This window comes from Pogoniulus pusillus, chromosome 29 (genome assembly GCF_015220805.1).
Source record: "Pogoniulus pusillus isolate bPogPus1 chromosome 29, bPogPus1.pri, whole genome shotgun sequence".
Taxonomy (NCBI): domain Eukaryota; kingdom Metazoa; phylum Chordata; class Aves; order Piciformes; family Lybiidae; genus Pogoniulus; species Pogoniulus pusillus.
Window position 1 is genome coordinate 13,670,207 of NC_087292.1, and position 16,308 is coordinate 13,686,514.

At 44.8% G+C, this 16,308-nt stretch overlaps 1 protein-coding gene across 1 annotated transcript; it reads right to left on the reverse strand.

Annotated features, from left to right (window-relative positions):
• Positions 1-11,273: 11,273 nt before the first annotated feature.
• HRH3 (histamine receptor H3) lies at positions 11,274-15,773 on the reverse strand. The gene is made up of 3 exons (XM_064167796.1): positions 15,554-15,773; positions 14,994-15,160; positions 11,274-14,115 (listed from the first exon to the last, which is right to left on the reverse strand). Exons 1-3 carry the CDS (start codon positions 15,771-15,773, stop codon positions 13,231-13,233), a joined length of 1,272 nt encoding a protein of 423 aa, XP_064023866.1. The 3' UTR covers positions 11,274-13,230.
• Between the last annotated feature and the right edge of the window lie 535 nt (positions 15,774-16,308).

Genomic DNA, 16,308 nt, shown 5'->3' on the forward strand with positions numbered 1-16,308 from the left:
TCTGTTGTTTGCTTTGTTAGGTCTGCAGTGGAAATTAAAAGACAATTAAGAGATGTTTTGGTTTAATTTTTCTACCAGCATGGTTGTTGTGCAAAAATGTTTTGTTATTTTGCTAGTAGCAGCATCACCTTTGCTTTGGGAGCTTTTGTGTTGGAGACAGAGAGCCTGTAGATTGTTGTCTTGCATACAAGTGAGGAGAGATGAAACTTTTTGGGAGAGATGATGCATTTTGCAGTGTGTGTAGGGAGAAGTAAGCTTGGGGCACAGCATTCCCAGTGGATCTACAGCACTGTCATTTCTGTGGAAGTCATGTTTTGGCTTTGGACCACTTCCATTAATAATGAAGTTTATTACCATTGTGAAATTGAGTTTGCTATAAATTAAAACTTCATCCTGCAATTGCTAAATTCATGCCAATATTGATGCATGCTTGGCCTTTGAAGAACAGGTTTGTTTTGTACTGTTTGTCTTCCATAATGCAGTTTCTTGCGCTGCTCCCCATTAATAAGTTTCCCCATCTTGTTAAACATGGATTAATTGTGGCTGCACCAGAGGTCTAAAATGACTGAAGTTATTAGTATTTGGAGAGGAGGTTATATATGTGTGCCAATAAAGCACCTCTTGATAAGAGAACAAAGCTGCCTGCAGGCTGCTCTCTGGATTTTTCTCTGTGCAGTTCTGAAATTTATGATGTGGTATGTGCCCATTTTTCTGAGACATAAAACATAGCTGGTAGGACAAAGGCAGAGAGATTTTTATCAGCCTTGTTTTAATATTGAGATTGTGTTTGTCCTTTTTCCCCACTGAGAGTAATTTTTCATCTCCTCTTTCCTGATTGAAACAAAATTGTGCAAGGAGGCCTTAATGGCCACTGATTTCTTAGCCACAAGCTTATGGCTGGTGCTTTTTGGTTTCTGATTGCCTTTGCTTATCTTTGGCTTCTTCTTGATCAGACTTTGCTTGTTGCTGTACTCTTATGTCACCATGGTGGAAGTATGGGTGTGTTAGATGCCTATTTCCTGAAGGATGAGTGAGAGCAAAAGCCTAGCCATACTGCTAAACCACGTAATTATGATTTAATAACTAACTCATGTCTTGCACAGCAAAAGGTAGTGGGTATGGCTGGCTACTTTGTTAGAATCCATTTTATTCTCTTAACATTCCATTAATCCTAATTGATGTCACTCTAGCATAATGCAGGGGTGACCTCAACCCAGGCTGCTTGTTTTTGTGTAGCATTGCAGGATGCTCAAATGCTGCTATTTTATATCATGGTTATTGGATAAAACAATGCACAAGGCATGAAGAGCCTTGTGCTTACCTCTGCTGAAAATGGTTTCTACAGACTAAAACACCTTTTAAAATGCACGATTTAGAAATGCACCTCGATCAGACTTGTTAGCACTGACCAAAAAGCAGAACTAAAAGCCAACTGCAGACCAAATTACGTGTTGGTATTCAGATCCTCAGTGGTGTGGTTTTGTGTCTCTAACTGGAGAAATCAATGTGTAGGTAAGAGTCAATCTTTTAGAAAACATTGGTGGTTTGGGATCAATTTTGGCTTAAGGAAAAGCTTGGTCATATTTTTAAAGATTTCTCGTTTGAGTCTTGACATTCTGTTCCTCAGTGCTTAATTAGCATTGAGATTGGAACATTACTGTCTTCCAAAGACATGTGGATCCCCACCCAGTGCTTCTTTTGTGCACACACCACTGAGCCATTGATAGAAGTTAGCTATTCACTGGCTAAATCTAGATAAATTAGTCTTCCACTAAAAGTGGAAAGTGCTTGTGAAGAAAAACATTTGCATGAGGCAATGGAATTGCTAAAGCACTGCTTATCCAAAGGACACATTTGTGGATGAAGTATCCATATTTTGATTATCTTATTCATGAAATCACGCTGGTTTGTGGCTATTCATTTCCTGTTGTTTTCCCCTGTTACAAATCAGTTAGATGAGTTTGGGCAGATAGGTTGCTTTGTGCAGACAGGGCACACATTAATCACGTTTAGAAAATAACCCAGTAAAAAGGTCATCCTATTAAAGCAACTTTTCTTTGAGTGTTCTGTTTGAGGTAACATCTATTCTCTCACTCATCCTGCCTCTCACCAGACATGTAGCAAGTGTCACTGGGATGCTCAGCCCTGCTCAGAAGAACAAAAACTGGTGGCAGTAACTTCAGTGCCAGAAGCTGTGGGTTTGAAGCTTGCCCATCAATGTGATGGGTTAAGTCCTGTGCTACCTGTGCAAAGTCCTTGTGCTCCCTGTAGCAACAGCTGTAAAAAACGTACTTTATTTTGCTAAACTCATTTATCTCTGTTTCTGTATCAACCAGATTTTTCTGGCTTCAGTAATTAACTTATCACCATTAGGAAAATGGCTCTAAGGGATGAAAATTTCATATGTTTTACCCAATTTTAAAAACAAATTGTAATACCTTCTGTCTGAGAGGGATTGCTTTGCCTTTCCCTGGCAGAAGCTGATTCACAAGAGACTGAGGTAGATATCTAGTCAGGCTGTGAGAAGCTTACAGCCTGCTGCATTTTAGAATTTCAATATCAGTCTGGACCAAGCCCCAGTGACTTGCTCAATGTAAGAGGGAAGAGTTGGTTTGTGTTTGATCAGGAGTTACAACAAGCTGATAATCACTAGGTTACTAAAGATAAGATCTGGGGGAAGCAGGGCTTGCAGGTATGTGCATGAACAGTAGGGAAAGATGGTATGTAACAGAATCCAAAATAAAGGAGGAGTTTGGTTCTCCGTGGTTCAGAATTCTGGGATGTACTGGACACACATCACAGTATTCTGAACGCATCTAAACCGAGAGTGTGGGTAGGGGAGTTGGAGCAACACCAGTCTGACCACCATGATGGTAGAATCAACCATGTTGGAATGATGAAGCTGGTGAGAAGCCTGGAACACAAGTGTGAAGGATTATGCAAAAGGGGACACAGCCTCAAGTTGTGCTGGGGGAGGTCTAGGCTGGATGTTAGGAGGAAGTTCTTCAAAGAGAGAGTGATTGCCATTGGAATGGGCTGCTCAGGGAGGTGGTGGAGTCACTGTCCCTGGAGGTGTTCAAGAAAAGACTGGATGGGGCACTTAGTGCCATGATCTAGTTGATTGGACAGGGCTGGGTGGTAGTGATGGTGTGGTTCCCAGAAGGGATGCCTACCTTCTGAGACGGCAGCTGACTAGCTCTGCTAGCTGTGCATCTTGGAAGCTCTGCTGGCCAGTGGGAAAGAGTGAGTATAGCCTGCCCTTTGATCAGTAGAGTACTTGGGATTGTTTCTCGTATCTTATTCAGCACTGTATTTTTTTCCTATGGCTGTAGCAGGTGAGCCATAGGTGTTGTGTATATATCTTTCTCGTGATGGTTTTAGTGTTTAAGCTATAATAAAGTATTGAAACTGTACCCAGAGGAGGGTACCCATGTGTGAGAGCATTCCCTGGTCCCAAAGAACTCACTGGAACACACAGTCACAGTAATGCTGTGGCAAGGCAGAGGACTTGGAATTTGGAAAAATAACAGCATAGTGCCAGTCCTGTAACGCTGCCTTTTATTGTGCCTTGTACTAGCACAACTTCCAGACAACCATCTCTGGTTTATTTCCATTTGTAGCTTCAAAGTGCTTCATCCAGATGTGCAGAGAAGCACAGAAGCACACAGCTCACTCACCGAGGAGATGCTGAGTTCAGTGTGTTGCTTCACTTCTGCCCTCCTCAGAACCCCCCAGTATCCATCTTACTTTTGTGGTGCTGCAGCCTGGCTTAGCACCCAGGAGCCAACTCACTCCTCTCCTATTTTTCTGAAGGCATGTAGGAATTTTTTTCACAGTAAATCAAACTTGATTTGTAGATGGATAACAAATCACCATGTTAATCATGTACAGTTTATTAACTGGTACTGCTAATTAATGTAAATTATGACTAATTACATGTTCTAAAGATAGTGATTTTGTTGGGTTGGGTTTTTTTAATGCTGACTGAAGTGGCTTATGAAACTGATCAGCACAGAACAGTCCTAGAATTGTATGTTAAGACTAAATTAAGTTAATGCTGCAGAAGTTAATGTCCTAATGTATTTAGTCTGGAGCAAACCAAATAATGCATTTAACTGACCAGGTCTCTGTATGAATGAGTGTACGGCTGGAAAGTTGCTTTCATTTACTATTCAAGCTGAAAAATAGCTGTAGTCCCACTTGCAGGCTAGGGAAGCCTGAGTACTTTTATATTGAGGGAGGAATTAATTGTAAATGGTCACAGATGTAACTGACTAAAGAAGGGTACTTGTTCAAATGTACTCAGGTAATCTTTCATGCTTATTCCTGTCTTTGATAGTTAATGCAGCTTCTTCTGAAGCACAAGCCCTACAAGGAGAGGCTGAGGGAGCTGGGATTGTTTAGCCTGGAGAAGAGGAGGCTCAGGGGAGACCTTATTGCTGTCTACAACTACCTGAAGGGAGGTTGTAGCCAGGAGGAGGTTGCTCTCTTCTCTCAGGTGGCCAGCACCAGAATGAGAGGACACAGCCTCAAGCTGCACCAGAGGAAATTAAGGCTTGAGGTGAGGAGAAAGTTCTTCACTGAGAGAGTCATTGGATACTGGAATGGGCTGCCTGGGGAGGTGGTGGAGTCGCTGTCCCTGGAGCTGTTCAAGGCAGGATTGGACGTGGCACTTGGTGCCATGGTCTAGCCTTGAGCTCTGGTAAAGGGTTGGACCTGATGATCTATGAGGTCTCTTCCAACCTTGGTGATACTGTGATACTGTGATACTTTGGCAGGTTCTGTTGGCACACAAATACCTCTTCAGAGATCACCGTGGAAGTGGTGTTTAGGCTAAAACCTGCAGCATGTTTTGCTTTGCTTTGCTTTGTGGAGGCAGCAGTTCTGCTGCTGTATTACCTGCTGATTTGATAACTTGTCATGCTGCACTTGTGAGAGGCTGATATTGATTAGAAATTGTTCTTTCCAAACAGCGATTGAAGGGCACTCTGCTGAAGTGGTGCAGTGTTGGGACTCAGTGAATTAATTACTCAGGTGAAAATGTAGTGGAAGTGAGTTTCTCAGGAATTTGAGCACTTTATCTTTCTGAGATAGATGGACTGTTCTCCATCTTGAGTACTGCCTTCCGTTTTGGGCTCCCCAGTTTAAGAGGGACAGGGATCTGCTCGAGAAATTCCAGTGGAAGGCTATGAGGATGATTAGGGGACTGGAGCACTGCCTGATGAGGAGAGGCTGAGGGACTTGGGGCTGCTTAGTCTGGAGAAGAGAAGACTGAGGGGATTTAAGCAATGTTTATAAATATCTGAGGGCTGAGTGTCAGGAGTGGGTGGGACAGGCTCTGCTCACTTGCTGCCTAGAATAGGACAAGGAGCAATGGATGTAGCTGCAGCACAGGAGGTTTCAGCTCAACACAAGAGGGAACTTTTTACTGTAAAGGTCACAGAGCACTGGAACAGGCTCCCCAGAGAGGTTGTGGAATCTCCTCTGGAGACTGTCAGGGCCTGTCTGGATGTGTTCCTCTGTGACCTGAGCTAGATTGTATGGTCCTGCTCTGGCAGGGGGGTTTGACTCGATCTCTCTGGGTCCCTTCCAACCTCTAACATCCTGTGATGCATACTTCAGTCTGCACAAGTTCTTCCCAGTGAGAAATTCAGAAAATACATTTTGGGGCATTTTGGTCCTCTGCTGAGGTTCTAATTGACCTCATAGGTGTGAGGTTCCAATTGACCTCATAGGTGTATACTTGCAATAACTGTCACCCATTCATGCTGGGCTTCAGTCTTTTCCTTACTTCAGAACTAACCGTGTGCTAGCAGTCTTCTGTAGACAGAGTTCTGTAAAGCATTTTGTGACCTTCAGTTCCATTAAAAGTATTAAATCAGCAACAACACAAGCTCTTACGTGTTGCTTTGGTGAAAGCTCTTGGATCAAGTAACAGCTTAATTCCCAGTTTTCAATGCTTACCACACTGTTGATGCAAGTTTTGTACTGTTTTACCCCTTTATTTTGCATACAAGCTGTACCAGAGATATTAAACGATGCTTCAGCTGTAACTATTACATTCATGCTTCTTAGAGTATAATCTATTTTGCTAATGGAAGGTTAATTGCTTTGCTTTGTCAATCCATCGTCTGTTCATGAGCACTGCAGGGTGTGCATGCGACCTCATGCTCGAGGAATAATACATGCAACTCCTATTATTGTTTGTTGTTCAATAAACGGCTTCTAATGACTAAAGCTGTGTGTCAGCTGTTATTTAACAGCTAAAAACTTTGCCAGAACTGTCATTGCCCTTCTAGCAGTGAGCTTGTTGTTTGTGAATGCTCGGAGAGATCTTGAATGAGATTATTAACTACTCCACAATCAGCTTTCCTTCAGTGTTAATTGTGTTAAAAACCATTCAAACGCCAGTGGCACATCACAGACGCGGTTTTGTGCTTGTAAGAAGAGTTGCCTGATTTGTGGGCACAGTCTGCCTATAAATAAACATTTCACAGCAAAAAGCCTTTATGTGCCCAGGAGGGATATTTGTGATGTTTATACACACACCCGCCTCATCTACCTACCTTTGTACCCTTTCATTGCCATCTCTAATGTGTAATGATTGTATGCCATGGCAGGGGGTTCAAGGGATTATTAATAGTGGTTTGATGTAAAAGAAAAGCTTTTACAACACAACAAAAAGTCCTGCTTGGTGCATCTGAGTCATTTCAGAAGTGTTTCATGTTACAGAATATTGCAAATGGAATAATGATAGTCTCGTTCTTGTCCCACAAATGTGCATGCTGAGCTCTACCTGTAGTGTCTGGAAAGAGGATCAAATGTTAGTTCTCTTTTGCTCCTGGACCATGCAAGCAGCTTGTAAATGATGGACTGAAAACTTGGGGTTTGTAAATACCGAGCAATAAGTAATGTTTATGCATCCAGGACTCTAGCTGTAAACAGAGTGCTGATATAATGAGTCATCAGCATTCCTGAGCTCTACAAGAGGAGGTTTAGGGACAGAGCTGGATTTTCTTACCTTTAAGGTGTGTACAAGGCTTTCTCTGCCAGGTAGTGATGGGTTTAAGTGAATTCTAATGCAAGTTTTATACCTCAATAAACTGATGGTAAAGGTTAGAGATAACACCTTTGCCCTGCAGAATCCCTAACTGCTGTTGTAAACCCCACAATTTCTTATCTCTGCAAATACAATAATAGTAGCAGAAGAGTATCTTGTGCAACGATAAGGAAGGAGGAGAGGAGATTTCAGTCAAGCTTGAGGGAATACAGAAATGCTGTGAGTTTCTTGCTGCCTATAAGCACATCTGTGAAGTCTTGCCTGGAAGGCTGGCTTTGTGGTGTTGGAACTCAAGGAAGCTTTTCCCTTTCGTGGCACTCATCCAGGGCAGCTAGCAAAGTGTTTTTATTCTTGTCTGCAATTTCCACATCAGAAGTAAAGCTACTGGTTATCGTCTCCCATCTATTTGCAGAAGCAGCTCTGTGGAGTGGAGAATATCTCTCTGAAGACCAGCTCTGTACTGCAAAGTTGTGCTGGTGTCACTGCTTGGGAACTGGGGTTATGAAAAATTAATCCTCCCTCAGAGAAATTGTTCAACTCCTTTCATGCAAGCATCCCAATGTTCTGTCTGTCCATCCCTGTTCTCCTGTGGGAAGGAATGTTCACTTACAAAGACGGGAGAAAAATCAGGAGCACTCTTTCAGATCAAAATAGAATCACATCTTCCTGGTTTCGAAGCCAGTCCCTCTCAGCAATACCCATTAATTATCCCAGACAGGTGTTTTTCAACAAAAGCTCCTTGATTCTCTCTTCTCTAGCCTCCTACTCGAGCGAATGAAGCTTCAGTGGTGTCTCTGGAACAATGGAGCAATTTGTATAACTGCAGGTTGGAGAGAACAAATAAGGAATCATAATTGAGGAAGGGCGCTAAAGAGAGGCTGTGGGAGCAGTTTCCCTCTCTGTGTAAAGAGGTCTCTTGTTACTGCTGATTAGGGAGGAAGCGTTACAGAGCCAAAAAGAAAGTGCCTCTGCTGAAGAATGTTCATTGACAGTTTATTAACATGCAGAAGCTGCTCTATGGAAGGAGCATGGACTTGGTTATGGTGGCCTTTACCTTCTTGAGTTAGTGGAGTGTAGGCTCGTTACTAAGAGAAAGGAACTGGCATTTCCTCCTCACAGGTCTTGTGGGAAGTCTCTTGCTCTGCTTCTTTACAAAGCTCCTGGCTACAATATACAGCTGCATGAACCTTTTTGCATGGATATTTCCCACCTGGGTATAGCTGGGTTTCTTTTTGTTGTGGAAGCCTGTCTGCTTCCACAGATAGCTGATGCATATTCAGAATTCCAGCGAGTATTCTCTCATAGGTTTTGAAGCAGGTCCTGCCTGCTCGTCTTATGTCTAGACAATAGGAATGAGGCTTTTCTTTTCTCTATATGGTAACAAAAATAAGTGTTTTGCTAGTCTGCCTGCCTTGTCTAATGGTAAAGCATTTCCTCCATTCATGTTTGGTATCTAAAAGCTCCCTACTCTCTGCTTCTTCCAGGTGCATAAAGTCCTTTGTATTCCAAACACCAAAAATCAGCAGAATTCAGATATTCTTTTAACCACGTTTGAACTGGTCATCAGTTTTCAGTATGAAAACTAGACTCAGGTGTGGTCTCACATCCAGACATGGGTACTTGTTTTCATTTTTTATTTGACAAGGCAAGGGCTCTTACTTCAAGAAAGAATGTAAGTATCTTCCCTGCAAAATGCACCAATGAATAAAACTACTTTCAGCCAAGTGTAGGTAATTCTGCTCATATGGAGGTCAGAGACCATAGAAATACTGTGTGAAAGGCTCATAGTGAAATGTATCCTTTTCTTCTCTCTTCAAGAAAGGATTTTAGAGTAAAAGCACATTCTGGAAGCTCAGAAAAGAACCACCAGGACTTTAAATTGCCCAGAAATATGTTGCTGTTGTTGCTTGGACTCTAGGAAAGCATGCTGCTTGTACAGATGGCATGTGCTCTTCAGTGTAGGTACATCATCACCTGAGTTCAAAGTGACAGGACAAGAGGAAAGGGCCTCAAGTTACATCAGGGGAGGCTTAGATTGGATATTAGGAAAGAATTGTTCACCAAAAGGCATGTCAAGCCTTGGAACATGCTGCCAAGGGAAGGGGAATAGTCCCCATCCCTGATGGGATTTGAAAGACATGTAGATGTGGTGCTGAGGGACTTTGGGTTAACAGTGGACATGTAGTGTTGGGTTAATGGTTGGGCTCAATGATCTTAAAGGTCTTTTCCTTCTAAATGGTTGCAGGGTCATGGTCTTATGGACCCCTGAAAGCAAACCCAGCCACCATCTCCCTTTAAGTATTATGGATTTTATGAGTCTCTTAAAACTGGGTATTTTGCTTATAGCTTTTGCTGTTTAACTGTGTGAATGTGTGGAAGGAAATGCTTGCAAAATCACCTCATTGCCTCTGAACAAAGCTACTGCCAGTGGATGTTGGGGGAAAGAAGCTTGCCTTTGGTATGTGAGTGTTTACTCATAAGCTAGGAATATGAGATCAGAGGCTCAGATTATCTGGAAAAAAAGTCATGTTACGAATTTAAACAGCTGGAAATCCCTTTTTAAATGGCTACTTGTTCAGGTTATGTGCAGGAGAAGCAGGTTCTGGAGCTAGCAGTGCCAATGTGTTGGATTTGGGGGTCTGTTTTGACTTGTGCTTTAAAAATTGATTCAGTAAATTCACGCTCTGAGGAGGGGAAATTTGTAGAAATGGGGAAAAGGAGCACCCTAAAATTACTCAATATATGCTGCCTATTGCTTTGCTCTGGTCTTCCTGCCTAATCAAGTTTTGATGTTCTTACTGTGTGTTGGAATGCAGAGGAAATAAAACCAAACCCACCCCCGTCTTCCTACGTTATTGCGCTAGAAAGCTCAATTATCAGTCCCTGCTCAGACAAATGTCTGGAATTAGGAAAAACTGATAACTTCTCTGCTCATTCATTTGTTTAGTCAGAAATAACAACCTGCATTTGGGAAGCTATTTGAATGTGTCATTTGTCAGAGATTCAGCTGTTAGCCACAGAAAGCTGGCAAGAGTTTACTTGGATGGACTTCTATCTCTTCTGTTAAATGTCTCCTCTCTTAAAATGGGAAGAAAAAGGTCTGTGCTAGTTAGACTCCTGGGTTTCAGTTGTGTTTCAGGTTATTTCTGTGAACAAACAACCCTCTTGAAAAGGGCTAATGGAAGGACCCCAGCAAGGTGTGTTAAGGACCCCAGCAAGGTGCATTATGCTGTAATCTTACTCAGTTTTGTTGCATAGCTGCTATGTGGTTTGGCTTTTTACCTGTGGCATCAGACTAATTTTGGTGGCAGCAGACAGCAATCAACATTTATTTGCAAGTGTGCTGAGGAGTGGTGAGTAGAAATCAGGATATCAGCAGGATGTGTGCTCTGCAGATACAAGAACCAGACTTTTGTGTCATGGAGGGGAAGGAGAAGTGGTATGGGAGCAAGTGTTGGGAGCACCACTTTCCTGGAGAAAGCTGGCCCTGTGAATGATGGAAGAGCACATGAAATGGGGCCTATTTCCCTCTTCCTAGCAATTTAGTGTCATTTTAGCAGTTGCCTAGCCTCTGCTGTTCTTCAGAGACCTCCCACAGATCCAGAGAGGATGATGCAGGATGGTATTTTAAAGAAGAATGCAAACCCTTTTTTCTCCCTGGAGGGTAAGAAAGTAACCACTGTTTGAAAACAAACAAGCCAATAAAAAAAGACCCAAACCAAGCACCTAAAGCCCCCAAACACACAACAATTTCTCCACTCTTTTTCCTAAGGTCTAACATAACTGGCAGCTTTTCTCTTTGTCACACTGAATGATCTACTAGCGCCACTAATCTCGATGAAAAGCAAAGAGAGCCGCAGCTGGAAACTGGTACCTTGTTCACATCATGACTGTCATTTTCAGGCAGGCCAGTGGATTTCATCAATCACAGGAAGAGTTAGTGTTAACTCAGCCTTTTCAGATCTAAGTTGCATGTAACGTGCTCTGGAACAGAAAGAAGCTAGGAAGGCATTAAGTGGTGTGTGCTGTCAGGAGCCTGCTGATCAGAGGTGGGAAGAACTCAGCTGTTTCAGGAGCTAGCTCGTTAGGCATTTTTTTGGGTGAAGTGTGGAGTCTTTAGCTGTCTCCTCAGGAAAATCTGCAGATGTTTGACTTTTAGATGGATTGTATAATTTCCAGCAACACCCTGTTCATCATAAAATGCTTGGCAAGCTTCCTATAAAAATACTTTATTGAGGTTTCCCAAAGGTAACAGACACAAGGAAAGGTACAATCGGGCTCGACAGTGCAGATGTCAATTCTTACTACATCTACTTCAAAGGATATATTTTAATCCATATCTCACAGTCTGACTGAACATGTCACAAGTCTGATCTATCACAGACACAAACCAAGACTTCATTTAAAACCTGACTTCGGGTGACAACACTGATTTACTCCACAAATATCACTGGAACAAAGTTGGAGAACATTTTCATTTACTGCTAGCAGCAGCCAAAGAGCAGTTTGCTTACAACAATGAAGTGTAATTGGCAATCACAACATCATAAGCTTTTGGGTGCCGCTTTACAGCCTTTGAGTTTCTGCTTTAAATGTAGTTTTCAGGCTTATGATCTTGAGCTTCCTTGCACAATACTGTTAAATATGAGCATTTGCCATGGCAACTAATTACATATTCCTATTACTATATCACAGTGCTAGCAGCGATGGGCAGTTGAAACCTTCTCTTTTATGATCATACTGCCTCTGTTCCCAAAGAGGTTGCAGGATGAATCTGCAATGATGATGAGCACAAAAGGGGAAGCAGAGAGAAAGTGACCAAGATTGTCTGCTAATACTGAGTCTAGAGCTCTGAATTTGGTGCCCATCTGTGAAATCGACTGGTTTAAGAAAAAAACAAACCAAAACGTTTTGATGCTTATGTTGCCTGAATCAGCTCAAGCCAGGTCTCCACTCAAATCTGTGTTTTAAAAGGAAGCATACAAGAGTTGTGGAACTTGCTCAGATGAAGAGGTCTTAGACGAAGGTGGTTGAGTCTTCAGCCAGGGATGTCTTTGAAAGAGGCAGATATGTGGTGCTGGGGGACATGGTTTATCCCCAGACTTGTCTGAATTAGATACTGGTTGGAGTTGACGATCTTAAACATGTTTTCCAACCAAAACAATCCTGTGATTCTATCAGTTTAAGGGAAAACAAAAAAGCAAACACAGGAATCACTTTTCTCAGTGTTTATAGTTCTCTAACATGTTGCCAAAAGAGGATTTTTAGGACCCTGCAGAAGGGATTTTAGAATATCTTTGAGTTAGCATGAGGAAGACCATGGAGAAGCTGATACTGTGCTGGAACCTTTCACCTAGGCACAGCAGCCTCTTCTTCAGATCAGCCAGAGCCAGGGCCTGGCATGCTCCAGCTGCACAGTTCCAGGCAGGAGGGGATTGCTCCCGTGTGCTGTGAGAGCACTGCAACGTTGGTGTGGGGCTGGGCATAAAGGAAACGGACAGGTTTGAAGCAGGGAATTCCAACAGCTCTTTGGGATGCTCGGTGCCTCCCAGTCTGGCTGTAAACTCCTTAGGGCAGAGATGTGCCCCTTCTTGGGGAGTGGAAAGGACATCCATTGCACCACGTGCAGCAGGGATCTAGATTATCACTGCAGCTATTGCAGCAATCATGATAAATGAGATGTTTTCCTTCTGAGGCTTTTTCTGTTCTTTCTGTGTCATCACATACATGGAACACCTTAAGCGTAAGAAAAAATATGTTCCATTTACAGGAAAAATCAGGCCTGCAAGCAGATGAACTGTAGTTTAGTCCGGTAGTTTGAAGTGAGATCTATATTTATTTTTGTTAGCTTTATGTTTGGTTATGTTTGGGGTTTTACTTTTATTTCAGCAAAGCGCTGATGCTGCTCTGGCTGACTAGGTGGCAGCAGAGCTCTTCTGTGGCACCTGCGAGTGGAGGACTCAGATTTCATTGCCTGTGGCTAATGTCAAAACCCCTTCACCCTCCTCTTCTGCAGGATTTTGTAGTTGATGCATTAGATTCAATAAACAGTGGTCTCATTGCTGCCTTACCCACATGCCCCAGATGACTGCTTCAAGGAAGCAAGGTACAATACTTTTCCATAACTTTTTCCTTGTAGTCAGTGTTAAAGCTTTTCTCATCCATACACTTCACTTCTGGCACTTCTGAAGGGGACCGTGGGGTTGGATCTTTAGCTTCTTGGGACAGAGGAGTTTGATAAAAGCTCTTCTGAAGCTGCTGTGGCAGAGAGGATACAGGATGGGATTGACAGCTGAGTTGATCCACAGCAGCCAAAAGGAGGTCTCATACCAGAAATCAGAGATGCAGTGGCCGTGGCAACCAGCACGGATGATCATCAGGAGAGTGTATGGTGCCCAACAAATCCCAAAAATACCTACAATAATTGCTAGGGATTTAGCCACTTTCTTGTCTCTAGAGAGCCTGAAGCGTTGGGTCATGCTCTGGGATACTATCTTTGCTCGTTTCTCTAAGGACAGAGTGGAGGCTGAATTCTTACAGCTCTTTTTGTTGCAACAGTTGGGCTTCCCGGAGCTCTCAGAGCTTGCTGACATCAGGTCTTTGCCATCCAGGCTGGCAGTGGAGGCTGCTGCTTGAGCTTTGCTCTTAGAGAGGTCGAAGGTTTCAGCTGGCTCCTTCTGCTCCCACTTACAGCATTTCAAAGAAAGCTTTGCTTCTGGGCTCATTTCCATCTCTTCAGTGAAGGACTGGTTGTGCACTTCGTGGAAGATATCCAGGCGTATTTTGGTGCGCTTCTGTATGTTCAGGTAAATGCTCAGGTTGAAAAACATCACACTGAGGAAAGGGGTGAAAAACTCCAGTGTGGAGGCTGTCATGAGGAAATACCAGTTGTAGAAAAACTCAACGTAGCATTCCCCAGCAGGTATGATGCTCTGGCCTGATATGTACTCCCAGCTGATAATGGCAGGCCCGTAGAGTAGGAATGCCAGGACCCACACCATCACCATCTTCAGCACGGCTTGCCTGGTGTTGCCTTGCTGGGCTCTGTAGGCGACCTGCAATGGGTAAATCGTCTTTAAGTGTGGTCGTGCGCCCCAGCTGGCGCTGGCTTTTCAGAAATGAACTGTTAGTGTTCCTGGTAAAGTTGCTAGGCAATATCCCAGCAGTCTGAGAAATTCATGTGCTATAGGCAACAGGAGCAATCACTAGATAGATCACACTCCTGCAGGGAAGACTTAGAATCCCCAGACATGGCTTTTGCTTAGTGGAAATGCACTGATTTGGTTGGAGCCTAGCACTTGCCTGAGTTGTACCCAGCTGCTCTCTGTAATTGCCGAGGAGAAGCACACATCAAACTCCTGGGCTAGGTGGACATCTGCCTTTGGCTCTCTCTGAGCTTTGTGGTAATCCATGGTGTATTTGAGGTTGGGGAACAAGCAGACAACAATAGATGTGATCTGCCTGGGAATTGTTTGTTACCTCCTGCAAGAGGCCAAGCATTTTCACCTCATCACCTATCCAGAGACCTCAGGACTGTGTCTGGCTGAAGCTGCCACTGCAGTCTCCTGCCTTGGTAGCCAGGGAGAAGTTGGGAGTCCAAATGCAATCTGTTTGTTCTGGAGATAATAAGCTTCTGCAAGTTAGTTATAGGTCTGTTTACCTCACTGACACACTTGTGCACTACTGTCCTGTCATCTGGAAAGGGAACACCTGCATAACGGAGTCTGAACCTTCAATCATTTAATTATGCCAGAAAAACTAATCTGAAGCCACAGCTGAACTACATATTTATGGATAATTATTGCTTTCCATCACCAGTCTGAACGATTCATAATTTCTGGAGGATTTAAAGAGCTTTTAATTACTGCAGAGAATTTGGAGAATAAAGCACGAGGAGTGTTGTTCCCCTCTCAGCTGTCACGACAGGACTCACCGCTCTTGTCACCGAGAGGAATCTGTCATAGCTAATCAAGACAATGTTGAAGACTGAAGAGGTGCAGAGCAGGTAATCAACTACCAGCCAGAGTTTGCAGAGGCTTCTCCCGAAGATCCATCTCCCCGTCAGCACATAGGGCACGTACAAGGGAATGCAGAAGGCACCTGCAACCAGAGGGGTCCGTTTCCGTCGACGGACGCGGAGGCTGCACGGTGGCCGCCCCGGGGGGAGAGCCTCGGGCGCTGCGCTGAGTCCTTTCCCCGCTCCCCGCCTGAAGGGAGCAGCCGGGAGGTGCCGGGAGGGAACCTCGGGGCTGCGGGAGGGTGTCGGTTGGCAGGAGCCGAGCACCGCCGGATCCTGGGGGTGCGGGAAAGCGCGAGGGGCAGGAGCGAACATCGGCGGAGCGGACCCCAGGGCTCCCGTGTGGGAACCGCAGGGCAGCGCGGCAGGAGGCAGCGCGGCAGGAGGCAGCGCAGGTGCCTCTGCCCGCCGAGAAGTTGCTGCTGGGCCGGGCAGCGGCGGGGCGGGTGCAGAGCCTAGCGGGGACGGCACTTTACCTACTAGGAAATCCGAGATGGCCAGGTTGAGGAGGAAGAAGTTGTTCTGAGTGCGCAGACTGGAGTCCGCCACGAAGGCCAGCATCACCAGCGCGTTACCGGCCACGGTGACGGCGATCAGCAGGGCCATCAGCGCGGCCAGCGCTACTGTGCCGGCGGCGGCGAAGCGCCCGGTGGCGGCGGCGGCGGCGGAGCCGTTCAGCGCCCCGCCGCTCTCCATGGCCCCGCCGCGCCGCAGCCGCAGCTGCCGGCCTGTCGCCCCTCCCCGGCCCAGCCCGGCCCCCCTCCCCGCCCCGCCGGGGGCCGCAGCTCCGCGCTGCCCTGAGACGGTAGGACTGGCACTCCAGCTCTCCGCATCCCTTCGTTCCCCTGCAGCACCCCTGCATCTCTCCAGAGCAAGCCCAAATCCCCCAGAGCATCCCCGAATACCCTCTAGAGCATCCCTGCACCTCCCCAAAGCAACCTTGAATCTCCCCCGAGCATCCCTGCATCCTTCCAGAGCAACCCTGAATCTTTCTTGACCATCCCTACATTACTCACTCCCCTCTCAAACCAAGAAGTATCCCTGCACTCCTCTAGAATAGCCTCATACTTCTCCTTCCCCTTCATCCCAGCAACATCATTTAATTCTTCTAGAGTGTCCTTTCATTCCCTGAAGGAACATTCCTGTCTTGGGGAGTGCTTCTGGTTCCTGAGTTGGGGTCTCTGCCTCAATAGAGAGCAGAAGAGGTCAAGACTTAACTTGTCTTTTAATC